Genomic DNA, 21062 nt, shown 5'->3' with positions numbered 1-21062 from the left:
TGTCGTCTTCTGACGTTCTTTTGCTGACATTTATATTCAGAAAAGATTTTCTGGGGTCCAGGAGATAGGAATCAATATGGATTCCCAAAGCATTTTGGCATTGGTCAGAGTGGTTCTTAGGGAATTCCATTGATTTCAAGAACACCTTACCATGCATGCCCAACACAGCGCCTACTGAAGTTGTGCTGGGAAATTTTTAATACAGACGTGTAAACTCTTCGTTCTAGGAATTGGCATAATATGAATTGGATCCACAAAATATCTATGTGAGAAAGCTTAACAAGGCCAGGGCACGGACAGGAAGTGTTGTCATGAGGATCTGGAAGTAGTGCTACCTGGGATTTCTGTGTAGGGTATAATGGTTCTATACAACCACCGGCTTCAATAAGGAATGTGGAGGGAAGTGTCAGGATTCTGAGTACACATGACGTCCAGGCTGGATTTCATGTGTATTCATTATCAGGCCACTGTAGTAATGTTAGGGCTTGTGTATGTAGCTGCACATAGCGATATATCTATATCGCTAGTGCAGTGTAAATGAATGGAGAGGAGTGCATGATGCAGATTGGTCAGCGTCATGCACTCCTCTGTACAACGCCCACTTGGTTGAAAGTAAAACACGCCCACTTGGGCATTAAGAAAGCTCATTAGCATAAACCAAAATCGCTCCTAACGTTGTGAAAAAAAAAACGTTTTTTTAAATAAAAAGCATTACTGTCACCTACATTACAGCGCCGATCTCCTTATGTAGGAGACAGGGCTCTTATAATGTGGTGACAGAGTCTCTTTAAGAGCCTTGTTTCCATGGTGGCCACGTAATGGGTGAGAAGGACAAATCACGTCTATTGAGACAATAATCAAAATCTTTTCTACTCTATATACCGGTCCTGTTCAGATGGAACATTCATGTCTATGAAAACATACCTTCCTGGTACTATCGGTAAAATACTTTTCACTCATTATACTGTTCTAAATATTATTGAAGCTAAAATCAGATATGGATATATAGTAAAATTAGTGGTATTCTTTATTTTCTGAATAATCAAATGTCCTGTGTGCAGGAAATCTGATAGACCGGCATCATGCTAGTTAAACAATTGAAAGATTAATGTACATTTAGTCGTCCATCTTTGATATTACTTGGCATTATACATAGTATTATTAATTCTATATTGTTTCAGACACAGCACAAATACACTCTGCACCAGAAGGTGGCCACGGGAACATGGCATGGGTAGACAGGCAGCCACAAAAATTGTCACCGGAGATCCAATGCTGTAGTCTCTGTTCTTCCTTAGATGCTGAAACCTTTTCAAGTGGTTGAAATAACATTCATTCTACTACAAAGAAAAATCCCCTTGCATGTTTACATCACATATGTTATGGTGGGAACTTTTACATATAGTATGTGATTGTTGAGAGTAGACGTTCTGAAAGCATAAATTATGTTTTTAATCTAAACTTCAACATATAGTATTTCAAAAGGCCGACCGAAACATCTATTGTTACTTTTGCATAAGAAAAGTACAGCTTTTTGTGCTAAATTTTTAGGCCAAACTACAACCATTGTTGACATGCTGCCCCTTTCCATTGTAGCGGCATATATTTTGTAAATGTTAGACGGCTTACATTTACAGGTATTGATAATAAAAATGATGACTCTTATGTATGAATTTTTTTTATCAACGATAAATGATAGTTTAAATGTTTTAGCCATTCAACCAGTGTAAACTAAAAATCCGTAAGAGCTTATGCACACTTCTGTGAAATTATTCAGTGTGCTATCCGTTCTTTTTTTAATGGACCGCACACTGACCCATTTATTTTTATGGGGCCAGGCACACATCCGTTATTGGTTTTCTTTGCGGATCTGTGTGGCCGTTCTGCAAATTATAGAACAGGTCCTATTTCTGTAGGAACGCACGCGGAGGCCATCTGTGTGTGGACCGTGTTTTGCGGCTATATAAAAGGTGACAGATGTGTGCATGAGCCCTAAGCAGCGTAACATTTAGGGCAAAAAAATTATAATGTTAATGTTGTGGTCAATATTGTCGAACTTGGCAAGGGCCATATGACTCCTTTTGTTACACGATTCCTAGTTGCATCAAAGTCTAACGTGGGCACAAATTTGATGAAACTTTAACATGCAACTTTTTTCTTTTCATGATAATAGAGTGCGACTTTGGTGCAGCCTATGGATAGATTTTATGGATTCTTCTGTTGTGTGAGTAACGTCACCGTGTCATCGACTGATTTTAACATACTTTTACTTGCGGCGCCATTTAATAATCATATTATTTTTTGCTAGTGGGTCAGCACTTATTGTGTTCTATCAAAACAAAAACGTTGCCAACTGGTGCCGTTTGGTACGTGATAAGAAGCCCCAAGTGCTCTCAGCTGCACCTTGAGAGACCAACCTGTGGGTGCAAGCTGATGATTGGCTAGTGTTTGTATGTGTGTGCGTAGTGTGTGTATATATATATATATATATATATTAGTGTGTGTGTGTGTGTGTGTGTGTGTGTGTGTGTATATATATATATATATGTGTATATGTACGTGTTTCAACGAATGTTCAAAATTTGCACTTATATGAGACCTCTATTGCTCAGGAAATGAGCTTGTTTTCATTCGCTTGTTTGAAGATTGGTGTGCAAAATGAGCTGAGACTTTCATGTTCGGGGCCTGCATTCAGGTAATCGTAAAGAGCCTATAAATTAGCAAGAGGCTGCATCTAGGTCTCCCAAAGGCAAGTTCTTATCAGATGCCTTCATAAGTTATTAATGAGGCTTCAATCTCCCTTCTACCTTTACCATGTTTAATTAGGTTTCTTGGTCCCTAAGGCCTTTCATTCTCAACTGGAACTCTCCAACCTTCACATGTTCCCGTAATTATAAAGCGAAGCAGATACTTTCCTTATAATTAAAAACATTGTTTATCTTCTGCCTGTTTTTTTGAAATTTTGGCTGCTGTGCAGGTTACACGGCCCTGCAGGGGTTAACTGTCGATCTCTGATAGGCATTTGCCCCAATTTCATTTATCAACATATATTTTCCTGAGGAAGTCGGAAGCGATTTTATGTCATGATACAGCAACTGAAAAGTGACTTTGGCTTACACGTGAAATCTTTTATTTCTATTTGCCTAGTGAATGTGTTAAATGCATGAAGCCCGGCAACGACTCCATTTTTCTCTCACTACCAATAGAGGTCAACTGACATGTTACTCGAGTGTTGACATTAACATTGATTTCTTTTGAAGGATTATGCATGTTTAATGGAATTGTGCCTTGCAGTTTTTTTGTCAGTTACCTGTAACCCATGGCAGACATTGTGCCCATGAGCAGAAATGGTCATGGTGCTTTGCCATCCAATTACTTTGTATGCCGCTTTGCATTAAAATGTCACTTTTAGCCTGATCTAGTAAATAAAACTTATTTACCTATTTTTGGATTTTGAATGGGAAAAAAACAAAAATAAAAAAGCAGCAGAATCGGCTACACATGTACCAGGTATTGTATTATTTCATGTATTTGCTCCCAGCACCCTGTGCACTATGTGGATATCAATAGAAAAGCAGAAACGTAAATACACTGTGATCGATTGAAATTTTCAGGAATAGAATTTTCACAATTGCTTGCATTACATTTTTAAGAGGTTATTATGATGGAAAAGTAGAACGTCGAAAATGCCCTTTTGTTTGCAGTCTACAGTGTTGGCAGTGACGTGAGAGGTGATAAATGGAGGTCACTGTAGTAGTTTTCCTGCTTGTCTCTGCCCATGTTAATGTACCATGGCGTTCTGTAGGAGGATTACTGTATCTGTATAATCTCTCTTACGGTTGATAATAGCCAGCACTGGTGTCTGCTATGTAAAGCAGGCAGCGTTTTACATGCTTGCTCCATCCTAGACGTCTCTTGTCAGTGTGCTGCTAAGTTAGGAGATCATGGGGACAGCCTGGTACAATGTAAAATGTCCTCTTCATAATTTATAACTATTTTATTGACCGTGTTACTGTACAGCGTATATAAGACATGAGAGCAGAGCTATCAGTCCTGCTGCAGCACGCAGTATGAGCTCTCAGCTTAAAATACATATGATGTTTATAGTACACCATAATACAGATTGGAATAAATTACTTTTGGTGTAGACCCCTAGAAAAAATATTTGGTGAGGGACCTCATCCCGAGTAAACTTATCATATAATGCCCTGGTTGGCAAACATGTTTAATATCTCGCACCATATAAGTCTTTGGATATGTCGGGTTTAGAGATAAGTTAAAGGGGTTATAATAGGTGGTAACTCTTAGATCGGTGGGGGTCTGTATGCTGGGACCCCCCCGACTGCCAGAACTGGGGGTACCGAGTCCCCTGTTTGAATGGAGCACCGATCGGGCATTCGCGTTGCCGTTCCATTTAACTTTATGGGCCTGATGAAGAAAGCCAAGTGCTATACTCTGGTATCTTCATCCATACAATCGAGTTGAATGGAAGGGCAGCTAGTGTGCTCGACCAGTGGATAGGTGTTAACTTGGTATTACCTGAATACTATTTTAAGAGAGGACACATCTGTAAACTCCGCTTTGGCACATATATTTGGGAACTAATAATGTGGGGTGTTAAATGGGAACACTATAATTGGCACAGTTATTTTGGGGCACGCTGTTGGCACTATTACTGTTAGCGTCTCTCTGCTTGGAACTATAGGAGCACAACAGTTGACACAATTATTTTTGGGGACACTATGTGGGCACTTACTGTTGGGGACATGTTCTAGGCACTCTGAGGGCACTCTGGTAAAATATTTTTTTGGGCACCATTACTGAGAGTGGGCAATGACTGCTGAGCACAATTATTTTTGGTAGCCACTGTTTGGCACTATTACTGTATGGACACTATCTGTTTTGCACCATTATTGCTGGGGGCGCTAAGTGTGGCATTAATTACTGTCAGGGACACTGCCTGATCTGTAAACCATTATTTTCTGTGGCACTATTTGCGTCAGTAAATACCGTCGGGAGTACTATATGTTCACATTTATTTGGGAGGGGGGGGCATTGTGTGTTACACTATTATTTTTTGGTAACTATCTAAATCGCAATATTATTTTTGAGGTGACTATAGTTGTCACTTATGTTTGCAGTACTGTATTTGGCAGCACAGCAGGCACAATATTTGGGGTAGCAGCAGGATGACACTGCTAGGGCACCAGGATGGGGAGTTTGTCTTGAGAAGGCGAGGAGGATGATAGGAAAAGTGAGGAACCTAAGATGCCTTTACGGCAAACTTTGCAGAGGCGAGTAGTGGCTGGAAGAAGCATTTATGGCTATCTGGGTCAAAAAGAGAAGATGAGGAAAGAGAATGTCTCCAATTTGAGAAGAGGTTTCCTGTGAGTCACTGGATGTAATTGTTCTGTATTTTGCCTATGACTACGCCTGATTAGTGATAAATTCTCTTGTATGTTCTGTTGCACTAAATTTAAATAACAAGTAATATCCAAATGTAGACACTGTCTTTTAAGATCCTGGCAAAGCCCTTGATAACTTTTACACCATTCCCCCCATGGTCCAGTCACAACTCGGTACCAAAGTAGATCTCAAAATGGTCTTAGGGTATGTGCACATGCTAGCTACCTTTTACGTCTGAAAAGACAGATTGTTTTCAGGAGAAAACAGCTGCGTCGTTTCAGACGTAAAAGCTCCTCCTCGCATTATGCGAGGCGTCTTTGACGCTCGTAAATTTTGAGCTGCTCTTCATTGACTTCAATGAAAAACGGCTCAAATTACGTTGCAAAGAAGTGTCCTGCACTTCTTTGCCGAGGCAGTCATTTTACGCGTCGTCGTTTGACAGCTGTCAAACGACGACGCGTAAATGACAGGTCGTCTGCACAGTACGTCGGCAAACCCATTCAAATGAATGGGCAGATGTTTGCCGACGTATTGTAGCCCTATTTTCAGATGTAAAACGAGGCATAATACTCCTCGTTTACGTCTGAAAATAGGTCGTGTGAACCCAGCCTTAAGTTACAACAGGAGATCTCCTCTCTAAGGTTGCCTGCCCCTGATATAATGTGTGGCTAACTTAAAGGGGGTTTTCAGGGATTTTAAAGCACATATTCGATGTTAAAATCAAAAAATAAAAAAAAACTTTCCAAATAGGAGTGGGGGCTCCTGGGCAATTGCTCCTTTTTGTCCTCCCTATAAACCAACCCTTATTTTACTAACTTGGAAAACACATGTGAAATTGTTCATTTATGTAGTGTTTCTGTCTCTGGTTTTGAGACATGTCTAAGGTCCGGAGTACAATAATCTGATAATTTATAGACTCATCCAAGGTCAGAGTCTGTGGACACTCTTCGTTCCCTTATCTCTATGAGGAATTCCGCAGTGTGTTGCTCTTCATCTCTTCTCATTAAAGACTTCTTGCCTCCAGTTTTGATATAGCAGTTGATAAATAGCATAATTTATTCTTTCAGAAGCAGACATTAAATTGAGATCGATGGTGCCTAGTCATCCAATTATTTGTTTCTTGCAATTTATTTTCTACTGTTTCACTATTTAAACTTTTTTTTATACCCTGATGGTAATTCGATTTATCAAATGTTACTTTTGATATGCATAACTTAATTGTAGCCTTTGTTACAGATTTTTACCAGCGCACATTGTGGCTTATTGAATTTAATTGGTGACTTTGATTTGTAACCCTTTCTGTGCCATAGCACTCATCTAAGAAAGCTCAGCAGGCTGCAGTATAGGCCACTCAACAGGTCCGAAATCCCACACATGGTTTCTCTGCAAAGTGCTGCGGCTTTGCCATGTGCTTGTACAGGTGAAGCACTTGGTTTCAATGTGTTTAAGACCTCTTTCACATGGCAGTATTTTGGTCAGTATTTTGTTTGTGTTTGAAAACCGAAATCAGGAGTGAATACAAAACATGGAAGAGGTACAAATCTTCCAATAGATTTCTTCTCTGTGTCGGTTCCACTCCTGACTTTGGCTTACAAATACTGGAGCAAAATACTACCGTGTGAATGTGGCGCAACATGTACATGCCACGTATATGCTACCATCGCTTGTATGGGCGCACTCAGTCAGGTTCTGGATATTCTTATCCATAAGTAGGAGGAGAAGTATATTTTCTCAAAAAGGCAGCAGTGAACATGTGAACATAAAATATTTTTTCCTTCTAGTTCTTATTTTTTTCTTGAATTAAAGAGCATTTCAACAGAAAACATGATAATATGCATGTGTTAAATATCACTGCAATTGTAGGATACTCCTATCCACTTCATTTAAACAAAATCACTGGCTCTAGTGGATTTATAATTATAATACTTTACTTTGATCAGATATACATTAAAAGATACCGCTATTACTAAGCATCCAATTCTCCTCAAAAGGTTTCTATGTTGAATAGGGCTAGATCCACTGATCACTTTCACATATGATCAGTACTAACCCTAATAGAGGAAAACGACAGCGCTGTATATATTATGGCTGCCAGCAATATTGGTTACCCATTCACCATTAGAGGTGCCTGCCTGCCTGATGGCTATAGCCAGCCTGCCACACAGGATCCCCTCTATTACAAATTAAACACCTTGCCGGGTGCACTAGCGTCTCAATGTGTTTCGTCTGTTGTGTAATCCACAGATACTTAAGGAGATGATTCAGATTGCACTAGACACACACACACACACACATAGATTTGCGCCAGAGTTTTGATGGTAAACTCCGTTAACCACTCATTCACTCTCATCCAGGGGCCGGGCCGGGCCCGCAATCTCTGTACTAGTTCATCCCAAAGGTGTTAATTGGGGTTGAGGTCAGGGTTCTGTGTGGACCATGCCTTTATGGACGTTGGTTTGTGCACTGGGGCATAGTCATGCTGGAAATTAAAAGGGCTTTCCCCAAACTGTTCCCACAAATTTGGAATTATACAATTGTCCAAAATGTCCTGGTATGCTGAGATTAAGATGTCCCTACACTGGAACTAAGGGGCCTAGGCCAAGACTTGAAAAAACAACCCCACATCATTATCCCTTCTCCACCAAACTTTACAGTTGGCACAATGCAGTCCGGCAGGTAACGTTCTCCTGGCATTTACCAAACTCCGAATTATCCATCAGACTGCCAGGTAGAGAAGCGTGATTTGTTACTCCACGGAACACATTTCCATTGCTCCAGAGTCCAGTGGCTGTGTGCTTTAGGCCAGGATTACACACGCAGTTTTATGGCAGCTTTTAGGCTGTTTTTTTGTGCAAAAGTAAGAAGTGGATCCAAAAGGAGGGAGAGGAAAGGCTGATGTATATCCTTTCTTCTGTGTCCACTTCTGCGTTTGGCTCAAAATACGTAGCATTGTGCTTGGTGGTGTAAGGCTTGCATGCAGCTGCTCGTCCTTTGAAAGCCATGCCATGAAGCACCCGGCGCTGTTTTATGTAAATACCAGAGGAGGTTCGGAACTCTGCAGTTAGCAGAACATTGGTGACTTTTATGCACTATGCGCCTCAGCACTCTGTGACATCACTCTTTAACTCTACGTGGTCTCTCACTTCGTGGCTTAGTCGCTGTGGTTCCTTAACCCCTTCCCGCTCCTGGACGTACTATTAGGTCATGGTAACTGTAGCATTCTCGCTCCATGACCCAATAGTACGTCACGGGAGGAACGGACATTTCAGCCGTCTTCCCGACACATGCTGTCTTGTACATCAGTTGCCGCGGCTCCTAAAGCGGGTACCGATCGGTGTCCCCCCGCTGATTTAACCCCTTAGAAGCTGCATTCAATAGCGATCGCGGCTTCTTAGGGGTTAAACCACCATAGACGGCCCGCTACATGATAGCGGGCAGCAATGGTTGCTATGGCAACCGGACTCCTAATAATGGCGTCCGGCTATGCCATCGACGGAAGACAAAGTCAGGACCCACTATGCTTGCGGTCAGCGAGTAGCTGACAGCTCTAATACACTGCACTACGCATGTAGTGCAGTGTATTAGAATTGCGATCAGTGCCTCCCGCCCTCAAGTCCCCTAGTGGGACGAAGTAAAAAAGTGTAAAAAAGTAAAAGAAAGTTGTGTAAAAATAAGAAAATAAAAGTTTTAAAAGTAATAAAAGTAAAAATCCCTCTTTTTCCCTTATCAGTCCTTTATTATTAATATAAATAAATAAACAAATAAACTATACATAATTGGTTTCGCCGCCTCCATAACAGCCTGAACTACAAAATTATTTTTTTATTTCTCCCGCCCGGTGAACACTATAAAATAAATTAATAATAAACCGTACCAGAATCACAATTCTTTGGTCACTTCACCTCCCATAAAATGGAATAAAAAGAGATCAAAAAGTCGCATGTACCTAAAAATGGTACTGATCGAAACTAGAGTTCGTTACGCAAAAAATAAGTCCTCACCCGGCTTTCTTGATCGAAAAATAAAAAAGTAAATTTTTTACAAAAAGTATTTTATTGTGCAAACGCCATAAGACCTAAAAAATCTATAAACATCTGGTATCGCCGTAATCGTGTCGCCCCGCAGAATAAAGTGAATGTCATTTATAGCGCACGGTGAACGCTTTAATTTTTTTTTTAAATAAAAAACAATAGTAGAATTGCTGTTTTTTTAGTCACCACGCCTCTTAAAAATAGAATAAAAACTGATGAAAAAGTCGCATGCACCCCATGAAAACTACAATGAATTCCTCAAGGGGTCTAGTTTCCAAAATAGGGTCACTTTTGGGGGGTTTCCACTGTTTTGCCACCACAAGACCTCTTCAAACCAGACATGGTTCCTAATAAAAAGGAGGGCTCAAAATCCACTAGGTGCTCCTTTGATTCGGAGGCTGGTGTTTCAGTCCATTACCACACTAGGGCCACATGTGGGATATTTCTTAAAACTGCAGAATCCGGGCAATAAATATTGAGTTAAGTTTCTCTGGTAAAACCTTCTGTTTTACAGAAAAAAATTGAATAAAAAGGATTTTCTGACAAAAAAAATAAATATGTAAATTTCACCTCTACTTTGCTCTAAATTCCTGTGAAACACTTAAAGGGTTCATAAACGTTATAAATGCTGTTGTGAATACTTTGAGGGGTCTAGTTTCTAAAACGGCGTATTTGATAGGGGTTTCTTATATATAAACCCCTCAAAGCAACTTCAGAACTGAACTGGAACCTAAAAAATAAATAAAAATGAGGCAATACTTCGCTTCTTACATTATACTGATAATGAGCATTGCCCACCCCGAGATGACCCCAGTTTTGACAGTTTGTATAAACTGAGACCCCTGTTAGACCTCGCAAGCATACACCCCCGAGAATTGTATTTGTATTGATGAGTCCTTGGTACATTTTAAAGGGAGGCTTCAATTCCGCCAGTACCTGCTGAGTAAGAGGGCAAGGTATGGCGTGAAGATGTATAAGCTGTGCGAGTGCATCAGGGTATTCTTATAAATTTATGGTAAATGAAGGGAAGGGCACCAGTATTCAGCCCCCAGAATGCCCCCCTGCCTTACTGGGAGTTAATGCAAAAATTGTGTGGGATTTGGTGCACCCACTGCTGGACCAGGGTTACCACCTCTACCTGGATAATTTTTATACCAGCGTCCCACTCTTCAAGTGCCTCGCTTCCTGAAGTACTGCGGCATTCGGCAGTGTTAGAAGAAGTCTGAGAGGCCTCCCTGAGACTCTGCTTGGGCAAACACTCAGAAGGGGTGAGAGCAGGGCACATTCTAGCAGCAACATATTGTGTGTCAAGTGCAAGGATAAGAAAGATGTCTTTGTATTGACAACAGTACATGGCCACACCAGTACCCATATACCTGTACGAGGTACCAGTACAGAGACCCCCAAACCAGATTGCATCCTGGACTACAATAGGTACATGGGAGGAGTGGACTTGTCAGATCAAGCCCTGAAGCCCTACAACGCCATGCGGTGTGGTATAAGAAGCTGGCCGTTCACATCATACAGATGGCATTGTACAATTCGTACATGCTACGTCGATGTGCAGGCCAGAGGGGAACTTTCCTGGAATTTCAAGAGGTGGGTATTAAGTACCTAATCTTTAGGGACCAAGAAGGGGGGGCACCCAGTACTTCTGGAAGCGGAGCCACACGTATCGTACCAGGTCAACACTTTCCAGGAGAAGTTTCCCAAACTGCCAAGAAGGGAAGAAATTAAAAAAAGGTGCAAAGTCTGCTATAAGAGGGGGATAAGGAAAGACACAATATATCAATGTGACAGATGCCCTGAAAAACCAGGGCTCTGTATGAAAGAGTGTTTTAAAATTTATCATACATCCCTTGATTTTTAATCTACCCCACTTTTACTTACCCTGATGCACTCCGCACAGCTTATCCCCCTCATCTTTCCCTTCTAAGCCTTGCTGTGTGCCCAGGCAACTGATAACAGCCACATGTAGGGTATTACCGTACCCAGGAGAACCCACATTACAATTTATAGGATGTATATCTCCGGTGGCTGCATGCTGGGCACAATATATTAGACATTGAAATTCCATCAATATATAGAAAATTGCAAATCTCACACTGCACCATCTGCTGCGCATTACCTTTTAGACAATACCAGTGGGGTCAAAATGCTCACTACACCTCTAGATGAATGCCTTAAGGGGTGTAGTTTCCAAAATGGGGTCACTTCTCGGGGGTTGCCATTGCTTTGATACATCTGGGTCTCCGCAAATGCAACATGGCACCCGAAAACCAATCCAGCAAAATCTGCACTCCAAAAAACACAGCGCTCCTTTCCTTCTGAGCCCTCCCATGGGACCAAACAGCAGTTTATCACCACAAATGGGGTATTGCTGAACTCAGGACAAATCGGGCAACAAAATGGGGTATTTTGTTCCCTGTGAAAATAAGAAATTTTGAGCCAAAATGACATCTTACTGGAAAAAATGTAATTTTTTTAAATTTCACAGCCCAATTCAAATGCACGCTGTGAAAAAACTGTGTGGTCAAAATGGTGACAACCATAAATTAATTCCTTGAGGGGTGTCGTTTCCAAAATGGGGTCACTTTTGGGGGATTCCTACCGTTTTGGCACCTCAACACTGCTTCAAACCTGGCATGCTGCCTAAAATATATTCTAATAAAAGAAAGAGGCCCTAAAATGCACTAGGTGCTTCTTTGCTTCTGGGGATTGTGTTTTAGTCCACGAGCGCACTAGAGCCACAAGTGGGACATTTCTAAAAACTGCAGAATCTGGACAATGCATATTTAATAGTGTTTCTCTGGTAAAACCATCTGTGTAAGGCTGGATTCACATGAGGTCATTACGTCCGTAATTGACGGACGTATTTCGGCCGCAAGTCCCGGACCAAACAGTGCATGGAGCCGGGCTCCTAGCATCATACTTATGTATGATGCTAGGAGTCCCTGCCTCGCTGCCGGGCAACTGTCCTGTACTGAAAACATTACGGACGTAATGACCTCGTGTGAATCCAGCCTTACAGAAAAATTTTTAATAAAATTGAAATTCAGGAAGAAAAATGAAATTTGCAAATTTCACCTCCACTTTGCTTTAATTCCTGTGAAATGCCTAAAGGTTTAAAAAACGTTCTAAATGCTGTCTTGACTACTTTGAGGGGTCTAGGTTTTAAAATGGGGTGTTTTATTGGGGTTTCTAATACATAGGCCCCTCAAAGCCACTTCAGAACTGAACAGGTACCTTAAAAAAAGGCTTTGGAAATTTTCTTAAAAATATGAGAAATTGCTGTTTATGTTCTAAGCCTTGTAACGTCCAAGAAAAATAAAAGAATGTTCAAAAAACGATGCCAATCTAAAGTAGACATATGGGAAATGTGAACTAGTGACTATTTTGGGTGGTATAACCATCTGTTTTACAAGCAGATGCATTTAAATTCTGAAAAATGCTATTTTTTCTATATTTTCTCTAAATTTTGCAACTTTTCACAAACAAACACTGAATATATCGACCAAATTTTACCACTAACACAAAGCCCAATGTCTCACGAGAAAACAATCTCAGAATCGCTTGGATCGGTTTAAGCATTCCGACGTTATTACCACATAAAGTGAAATATGTCAGATTTCAAAAATGTTAAGCTTCCACTTTACAATAATACCACTCATAGATGAACGTGAAATATCTAAGAGGGAAGAGATTTCATGAACTGACTTGTTACAACGGTGGCATCCAGAGTACCACGCTGGAATTCAGTGAGCTCTTCAGAACGACCCATTCTTTCACAAATGTTTGTAAAGGCGACTGCATGGCTAGGTGCTGAATTGTATACACCTGTGGCAATGGGAATTAATAAAAGAACTGAATTTAATAAATAAGAGGGGTGTCCCAATACTTTTTTCCATATTGTGTAAATATGTAAGATTGATAAATCCCTTTAGGCTTGGCAGTCTGTTCATTGGAAGCTGGTTCACACAGCAGTTAGACGACCCTTACATCTGTCAGCGTCATTGTTCCAGTGCTGATATGAATAGAATATCATATAAGACATCAGTGACTTATTTATTGTGCCTATATGCGGCTTTTTTCGCCTTGTCGTAAATTGGATTTAGTAGCTACTATTGTACTAGGCCTTCATAACACAGCTTCAGTTGTACATTTCATCATCGTGTACGTCTTTGTTAAGCATAGTCTTTTGTGTGCTCTGGCTCCTCAGTGTATGTTCTTGTTTTCCCTAATATTGAGGCAGTAGGACGGTCGTACTTCATGTGCAATGCTGCAGTGATTTATAGTAAGTCCGCTGACTTCTTACACTGGGGGATCTCACTGCTAAGTGGACTTGTTAGTTGACAACCGGCACATACACTATGTCATCATTATTCTGCACATACTCACAGGCTCATTTATAAGAGGACATATTACCTCAGTGTGACACGTTATATAACAGGCTGCCCAAGGCCGGATCAAACACAAAGGAAATAAAGATTTTCATTCATGTGTAAATCCAGACAAATGTTGTATGAGTTTTCCTTTCCTTGTGCCATGTAATATAGAGAAGATTATCCAATTATTATAAAAATAAACTTGCCATTTTAGTAACTGTCATAAGTGTTCTCAGGGTGTCCTGCATTAGAATACAACACATCATATCTTAGGCTATGTTCACGTGTGTACATTCAGTGTTTTTGCCGTGGAATACTCCCAACTCATATGCTGAATATGTCCATAGACCCCCTATAGACTAGACAGATGCCAAAAGAGTGTTCTTTTGGCATCCTCTGGGCAGGTATACGTCAGTTTTTCAGTACGGAATCACAGCTTGCTCTGCTTTCCGATACTGTATGCTGCCGCAAAAAAAAGTATACCGTACAATATATATTTTTTAACATAGCAGCCTATGGATGAAGTATGCAACCGTATGGTATACAGTTGCAAGCATCGGGGGCTTAAAGGGTTATTCCCATCTTTATAAATCTCTTTATTTTGCTCAACCTTGTAAATATATACATTTTTGTAATTACCTTTTATTTTTCTAAATGATGTACATTTCCTGGGATTTCCTCTGAAAGTCTTGTTCATTGCCTCTTTGTTTGTTGTCTAGGGATCCGGCCACCACTGCTTTCATCTAGCGGTGGCCGCGATTGCACAATGATTTCCTCTCCGTCCTTAGGAGAGGATGTCAGTGTCATCGTGGACGTGCATGCGCATTAGATCCCGGGAATCCACAGCCAAAGCATCTCCACTCATAGAGGGAGCCCCAATGGAGATAAAACTATATAAGAGGGAATGGGGGGTGGGTGTCGTCTCAACCACGCTTACCATGCCTGGTTGAGAAGATCATTCTAATGCCTCTTTTCCTGATGCTGCTAGAACTAGATTATCTAGCAACGTCGGGAGCGCACAGTGAGGGTGGATTTACACGAACGTGATTTGCGTCCGTGCAACCCGCGTGAATTTCACGTGGGTCGCACGGACCTATGCAAGTCTATGGGGCAGTGCAGACTGTCCGTGATTTTTGCGCAGCGTGAGTCCGCTGCGTAAAACTCACGACCGGTTCTATATTTCAGCGTTTTTCGCGCATCACGCACCCATTGAAGTCAATGGGTGCGTGAAAATCATGCGCACCACATGGAAGCACTTCCGTGGGACGCGCGTTATTCGCGCAAAAGCAGTAAAAAAATGAATGTAAACAGAAAAGCACCACGTGTTTTTCTGTTTACAAACATTCAAACGGAGTGTCATTTATGATGGCGGCTGCGTGAAAAGCACGCAGCCGCGCACCATATGAACATGACACACGGAGCTGTTAAGTGCCATTTGCGCACGCACACGCTCGTGTAAATCCGTCCTAACAGAGCAGAGCGGCTTGATTGACATCGAGCCGCTCACCCCCTTTTAGAAAAGATAACCAGCACTAGCTTGCTTATCTAGTTGGAAAAAAAGGTAGTTAGGGAAGGAATTAAAAAAAAATAATTACACCTCTAGATTTATAATTTTATTTAGGTTTATGATGCATTTAAAAATAAAAAAAAGACTCAACTTGGAATAACCCCTTAAGTTCAATTCATTCGTTGGGGGATTTTACTGGCATGTGCGCCAAACGTAAAAAAATTAATTCTGATTAATGCATTGACTGCAGCACGCCACTTGTAATTTTGCTTGCTGCTCATCCTACTGCAAGCAAGTTTGTTAAACAAATCTCATGCCTGCGTTGCGTGTACTTTGACTTATCTTTCATGTAGCTGATCTTGTACTGCGCCTTTCACCCATAGTACAAGTGGCAGTTTTGGCTCCGATACAAGAGTTCTAGCCAACTGTACACCGTTACACAAGAACTTTTTGTCATCTGTAAAACGATCAAGGAGAACCATGGCACAGGAGAAGGCGCCTTAACAAAGATGCCACCTATCGGCACAGAAGGCACGTAAATCCAGCCTTGATAGAGATTAATATACATGGCATCCCAGGACATAACTGCAAGTCTCTGTTCACATATGCACTATGACTTCCATTAGCCTGTTGTACAACGGATCCAAACAGAACTTGACGGACCCCATGGACTTCTAATGGGATTCGTTGGGGTTCCCTCAAGGTTTTCATTGTTTTATAGGCAAGTATAGTACTGCATTCTGTGCTATTTTTGAAGTCAAAAGTGACAGAAATCCCTGACTGAAACCCTGACAGGGCCGCCAAACGCAAATGTGAACTGAGCCTAAGGTTTTTCTTTAATAAACATGTGCAGAAGTTTTATTGTATACCCTGCACCATTTTTGTTAAAATCTATGGAAACTCACTTAAAATTATTAAAAGAGGAAATTCACTTTTATGTAAAATTGTGATGACCCTTAAAGGTATTTGCATCTTATTACATGAATGGTTTTACCCATCCGTCTCTTTAGCTTCTTCGGGCGACTATTTTACATGATAAATTACAGCTGGACATACTCCGTGCTATTTTTGGCCCTATACAACAATCTAGCCAATAATTTCAGTTCTTTCCTTTAACGTGAACGACAATACTTTGTGAATGGTTAAGCGTTAACTTGTTTGTGAGTAGTGCGAACAATAAGGAACAATATTATGACTCTTTTACACAACTTTATAAGCAAATTCCGTTCTAGGCTCTTACCTTTAAATGAGTAGCGTTGTAAATGACTGGGCTGGGACTTATTTTTTTCCAGTAATTGGTTTATACCTTAAGGTAAATAGACTAGTATTTGAAGAGGTGCCCTCTGCATGACCCATTATTAAGATTTAAAAAAAAGCCTTCCACTTCTCTCTCGCTGAGTACATAAAACGCCGTTCACTGAATTTAATTACTCAGGGTTCAAAGACGGAGTTAATTACTCCGAAATTACTCCAAACACTTGTGCTCAGCATCATAACGGTGACCTGCTTGACTTGATCACAAATACACACTTTCCATAAGTGGAAACACATGGAGCAAATTGTGGTGGAGCTGACCCCTGCCTTTAGATCACTCGTCCGAGCTCACTACAAGGATGGGGGAGTGAAATGCACCTACTGGTTAAACAGGTCTCCAGGGGCTGAGCGTGTCAGAGGTCCGTCCTCCACTGATGGATGTGTTTAAGACTTCCAGCCTAATGTACACATTTCATTTTGCAGGTGATCCTAAGCCAAACTGTATTATTAATCTATTCCAGACAGAAGTCTTGTTGAATTGAGAACGGATTATTATGGAATGTGTCTGTCATATTCTATTATATAGAAGATTGTTCTTTTAATCTCATTGGCGCCATTCAATTGAACGGCCAGTTATACCATACTAGTAGGGAAAGGCTGATGTCCATGTGATCATGTTACTTTTTTATTAGGTCATCACATGGAAGTAATAGCTATTTATTTACAACTTGAAATAATTAGGTTTAATAATTGAGGCTGGAAAAAGACCATGATGATCAACCATTCACAGACCCAACTGTTTGATCCAGATGAAGGCAGAGCAAAATCCTGCAGGTCATTGTAGCCAAATTTTCCTCCTGAGGAAAAATAAAATCTTTGTGGGTTGGAGTATTAAAAAAACAGTGATTCCTCCATTGTTTTTTGGGTTTCGCTTTTACAGCATTTACCGTGCTGGGTTTACTTTATTCTGTGGGTCAATCAGATTAGGGCGATATCAAATTCATATAGATTTATTTTATGTTTTACTATTTTTACAAGAAAAAAACTAATTGTTAAAGATAAAATTTGTTTTGTGTCGCCATATTCTGAGAGCCATAACAATTTTTATTTTTTTTCTGTTGATTGAGCAATGTGAGGGCTTGTTTTTTGCGGGGTGAGCTCTAGTTTTTATTGTTACCGTTTTGGGGTACATAAGACTTTTTGATTACTTTTAATCATAAAAATAATGTTAAATTGTAATAGTTCGGACACTTACGTATGCGGCAATACCAATTATGTTTATTAATATTTTTTTTTTTACACTGCTTTAGTTGAAAATGGAAAAAAGGGGGCTTTTTGAACTTTAATATATTTTTTTGTACATAAAAATACTTTAACTGTATTTAACTTTTCTATATTTTAGGTAACTTGAACCAGCGATGTTGGATCGCTTGCACGATATACTGCAATACTAATGTATTGCAGTATATCGTGATTTTGACATAATTGGCACAAATATAGCAGACCTGGGGACCTTCCTTAGGCCCGCAGGTAGCCATGGCAACCATCGGTACACCACGATTGCATCTCGACTGTGCCGATAAGACATCAAAGTGGACCAACCTCCTCCTTCTAACGGCATAGATGCCTCAGTGGCTATTGACCGTGGCATCTAAGGGGTTAAACAAACGGGAACCCGCTCCATACTTAGGCTGAGTTCACACGACCTATTTTCAGGCATAATGGAGGCGTTTTACGCCTCCAATTACGCCTGAAAAAACGGCTCCAATACGTCGGCAAACATCTGCCCATTGCTTTCAATGGGTCTTACGATGTACTGTGGCGACGACCTGTCATTTTACGCGTCGCTGTCAAAAGACGGCTCGTAAAATAACAGCCTCGTCAAAGAAGTGCTGGACACTTCTTGGGACGTTTTTGGAGCCGTTTTCTCATAGACTCCAATGAAAAAGGCTCCAAAAACGGCCGTAGAAAACGCAGCGAAAAATGCGAGTTGCTCAAAAAACCACTCCATATTTTCAGACGTTTTTGAACATACCCTTACCCTCGCTGGCTATGATGTAAGTATACGTCAAACGTTAGCAAGGGGTTTAAAATATAAGATCTCCTGAGAATTGTTAGGTTTAGTTCTTTTTTAACTATAAACTTATACTAAAACAGTTCAACTTTCTTTATGAATAACCTTTTATCTATTTTTTTGAACTTTATTAATGTAGTTGCCCACCTTTGAACCATCTCCAGCTTTCCTATGAACTTTTTACCGTGTGGCCCTCGAAACTCTACTTCATTTTCAAGATGGAGCCTTTTTAGAGGCAGAATTATATTTAAATCACAGGGTTTTAGCGCTCTTTTTATGAACCCTAAGCCCCTGTTCACACTGAGTTTTTTTGCAGGCAGAAAAATCTGCCTCAAAATTCCTTCAGGAGTTTTGAGGCAGATTTTGACCAGCCTGCAATTTCTTGCAGCATTTTTCACCCGCAACCATTCACTGTCGCGAACAAAAAACTCAGTGAAAATCGCTTTCTCTGCCTCCCATTTCAATGGGAGGTCAGAGGCGTAACTGCCACAAGAATAGAGCATTCCGCTTTTTTTTTTTTGCTGTGTGCGGCTAAGAGCCAATGCGGGGCAAAACGCCTCAGCCGCCCATTGAATTCAATGGGAGGCGGTTTCGGCTGTTTTTTGGCACCGATTCCTACGTGGTTTTCGCATTAAAATCAGCGTAAAAGAAAACTCTGTGTGAACTGGGCCTTAAATTGTATTTGCTTGGTATAGTGATAACCAATACACTTAAGTTCTTCTCATGCACTGTTTTCCGCAGTTGAATTCCATTTACAGCATTCATAAACACACTATTACTGCAGGCTACATGTGTAACACCATTTACATGGTGTCATAACTGGTAAGGGTTTAAATGTTCAAGTTTTGCCTCAAGTTTGCTCTTCACTTCAATCAAAAATAAAAAATATACCATAGGCAGTTAAACTACATAAGAAAAGTGTAATAATCCTCACTCTCACTAAAACTCCTAAAACAAAAAACAAACACAACTATAGATGGGGCCCACTCTCCGCCATGTCAACGCCAGTTCTTCTCTTTACTTTTCCTTCCATTAGTTATTTATATCTATTTTCAGGGAAGCTGGCTGCCGAGCAATATAGCGCCCATTACAGCTCTTACTCTGGTTCTCACCTAGTTTTTACCAAATTCTGAATGGCAAATCTGCTTAGTGATACATCTCCCAACATCATCTTACTCCATAAGACCAGGATCACACGTACAGTTTTGATGCAGTTTTTGGCTCCGTTTCATATATCCTCTGTGAGCCAGAGTGGAGGGCACTCCAGCTGTTGTGAAACTACAACTTCCAGTATGCCTGGACTGCCAAAGGCTTTAGTATTCCAGTCAAAAACTGTTAGGTCATGCTGGGAAATGTAGTTTCACAACAGCTGGAGTGCCGAAGATTGCTGAGCCCTGCTCTAGCGGATTTGAGCCATCCATGTATTATATGGACAGCCATTCATCTGAATGGCCACTGTGTAACACTATATTTGCCGTTCAGCGGCTGCAGCATGGAAAATATCTGACTTGGTGAGGCTGTTTACTGGGGGTCGCGGGAGCCTGAACTACAGATTACAGATAGCGCCTTTATTATGTGAGCCACTGCGGCAAAAAGCTGATCGCTGTGGCGGATCCCATATTATAGAAGTTGTCTGTGATGAGACAACCCCTTTAAGGAAACCTTTTGTAAGGCATAGTTCACACGGAGAGGAAAAAAAGCATCATGCTCTTTCTTGCTGCGGTTCCTGAAATCAATGGGAGGCCGAGAAAGCGTAGCGAAAAATGCAGTAAAGAATCTGCAGGCAGGTCATAATTTGGGGTCAGATTTTTCTGCCTGCACAAAACTGTGTGAACATAGCCTTATTAGTCTCTTTTTATAGCTTCATTTTTTTGAGTCACTGATCAGTAAAGCGGCTAAACGCCAATCTATCCTTTGTTTTGCATTCTTTACTTTAGCATGTCCAACGCCCCTTCTTATTCATGGCATATTTAGATTACTCTAGTTCTCTCCGATTTGCGTACTTCCAATTACGTTACACATTATTTTGCTTTTAACTCCTTTATATTAATAAACGGTGGTAGCGCAATCTAAACAAATGACATAATATTGACGTGTTTATAATTCAGATCATGCTGAGGTAAGAAGTAAAGTCTGATGTGGAAATTATAGTCATTTGCAGATTTATTACAATATTTTTACCAATAATACATTCTTTAATTTTTTCTAAGAAATCTCCTTTACATTTCATCTAACCTAGTCTGTGCTAATATATTCAGCTCATGTTCAAATGCCATTATTTGAGTTTTAGGTGATTGCTTTGCATAACAGATCTCTCTCGCCTGTCATGCAGCATCCTGCCAAATTGGGGCAGCGCCCATGCTTCGCATAATACATCAGGAAGAAGGTCAGTGCATATGGGCGCC

The 21062-nt window shown here is 40.6% G+C and overlaps 1 protein-coding gene across 4 annotated transcripts in view; it reads left to right on the top strand.

The window, feature by feature from the left end:
* Nucleotides 1–21062, top strand: part of COMMD10 (COMM domain containing 10) — a 403417-nt gene that overhangs the window by 187915 nt on the left and 194440 nt on the right. The window contains exon 6 of one of the 4 annotated variants that reach the window (XM_075836411.1): nt 1182–1665. The exons of the other annotated variants lie outside the window; for them this stretch is intronic. Within the exon in view, the coding sequence (XP_075692526.1) occupies nt 1182–1238 (57 nt within the window). The 3' untranslated portion in view covers nt 1239–1665. Of the gene's footprint in view, nt 1–1181; nt 1666–21062 lie in introns of those variants that run through there. 4 annotated transcript variants of the gene reach the window in all.

This window comes from Rhinoderma darwinii, chromosome 1 (assembly GCF_050947455.1).
Source record: "Rhinoderma darwinii isolate aRhiDar2 chromosome 1, aRhiDar2.hap1, whole genome shotgun sequence".
In the NCBI taxonomy this organism is placed as follows: domain Eukaryota; kingdom Metazoa; phylum Chordata; class Amphibia; order Anura; family Rhinodermatidae; genus Rhinoderma; species Rhinoderma darwinii.
The sequence above is the reverse complement of the archived record's forward strand: the minus strand, read 5'-3'. Positions and strand labels throughout refer to the sequence as shown.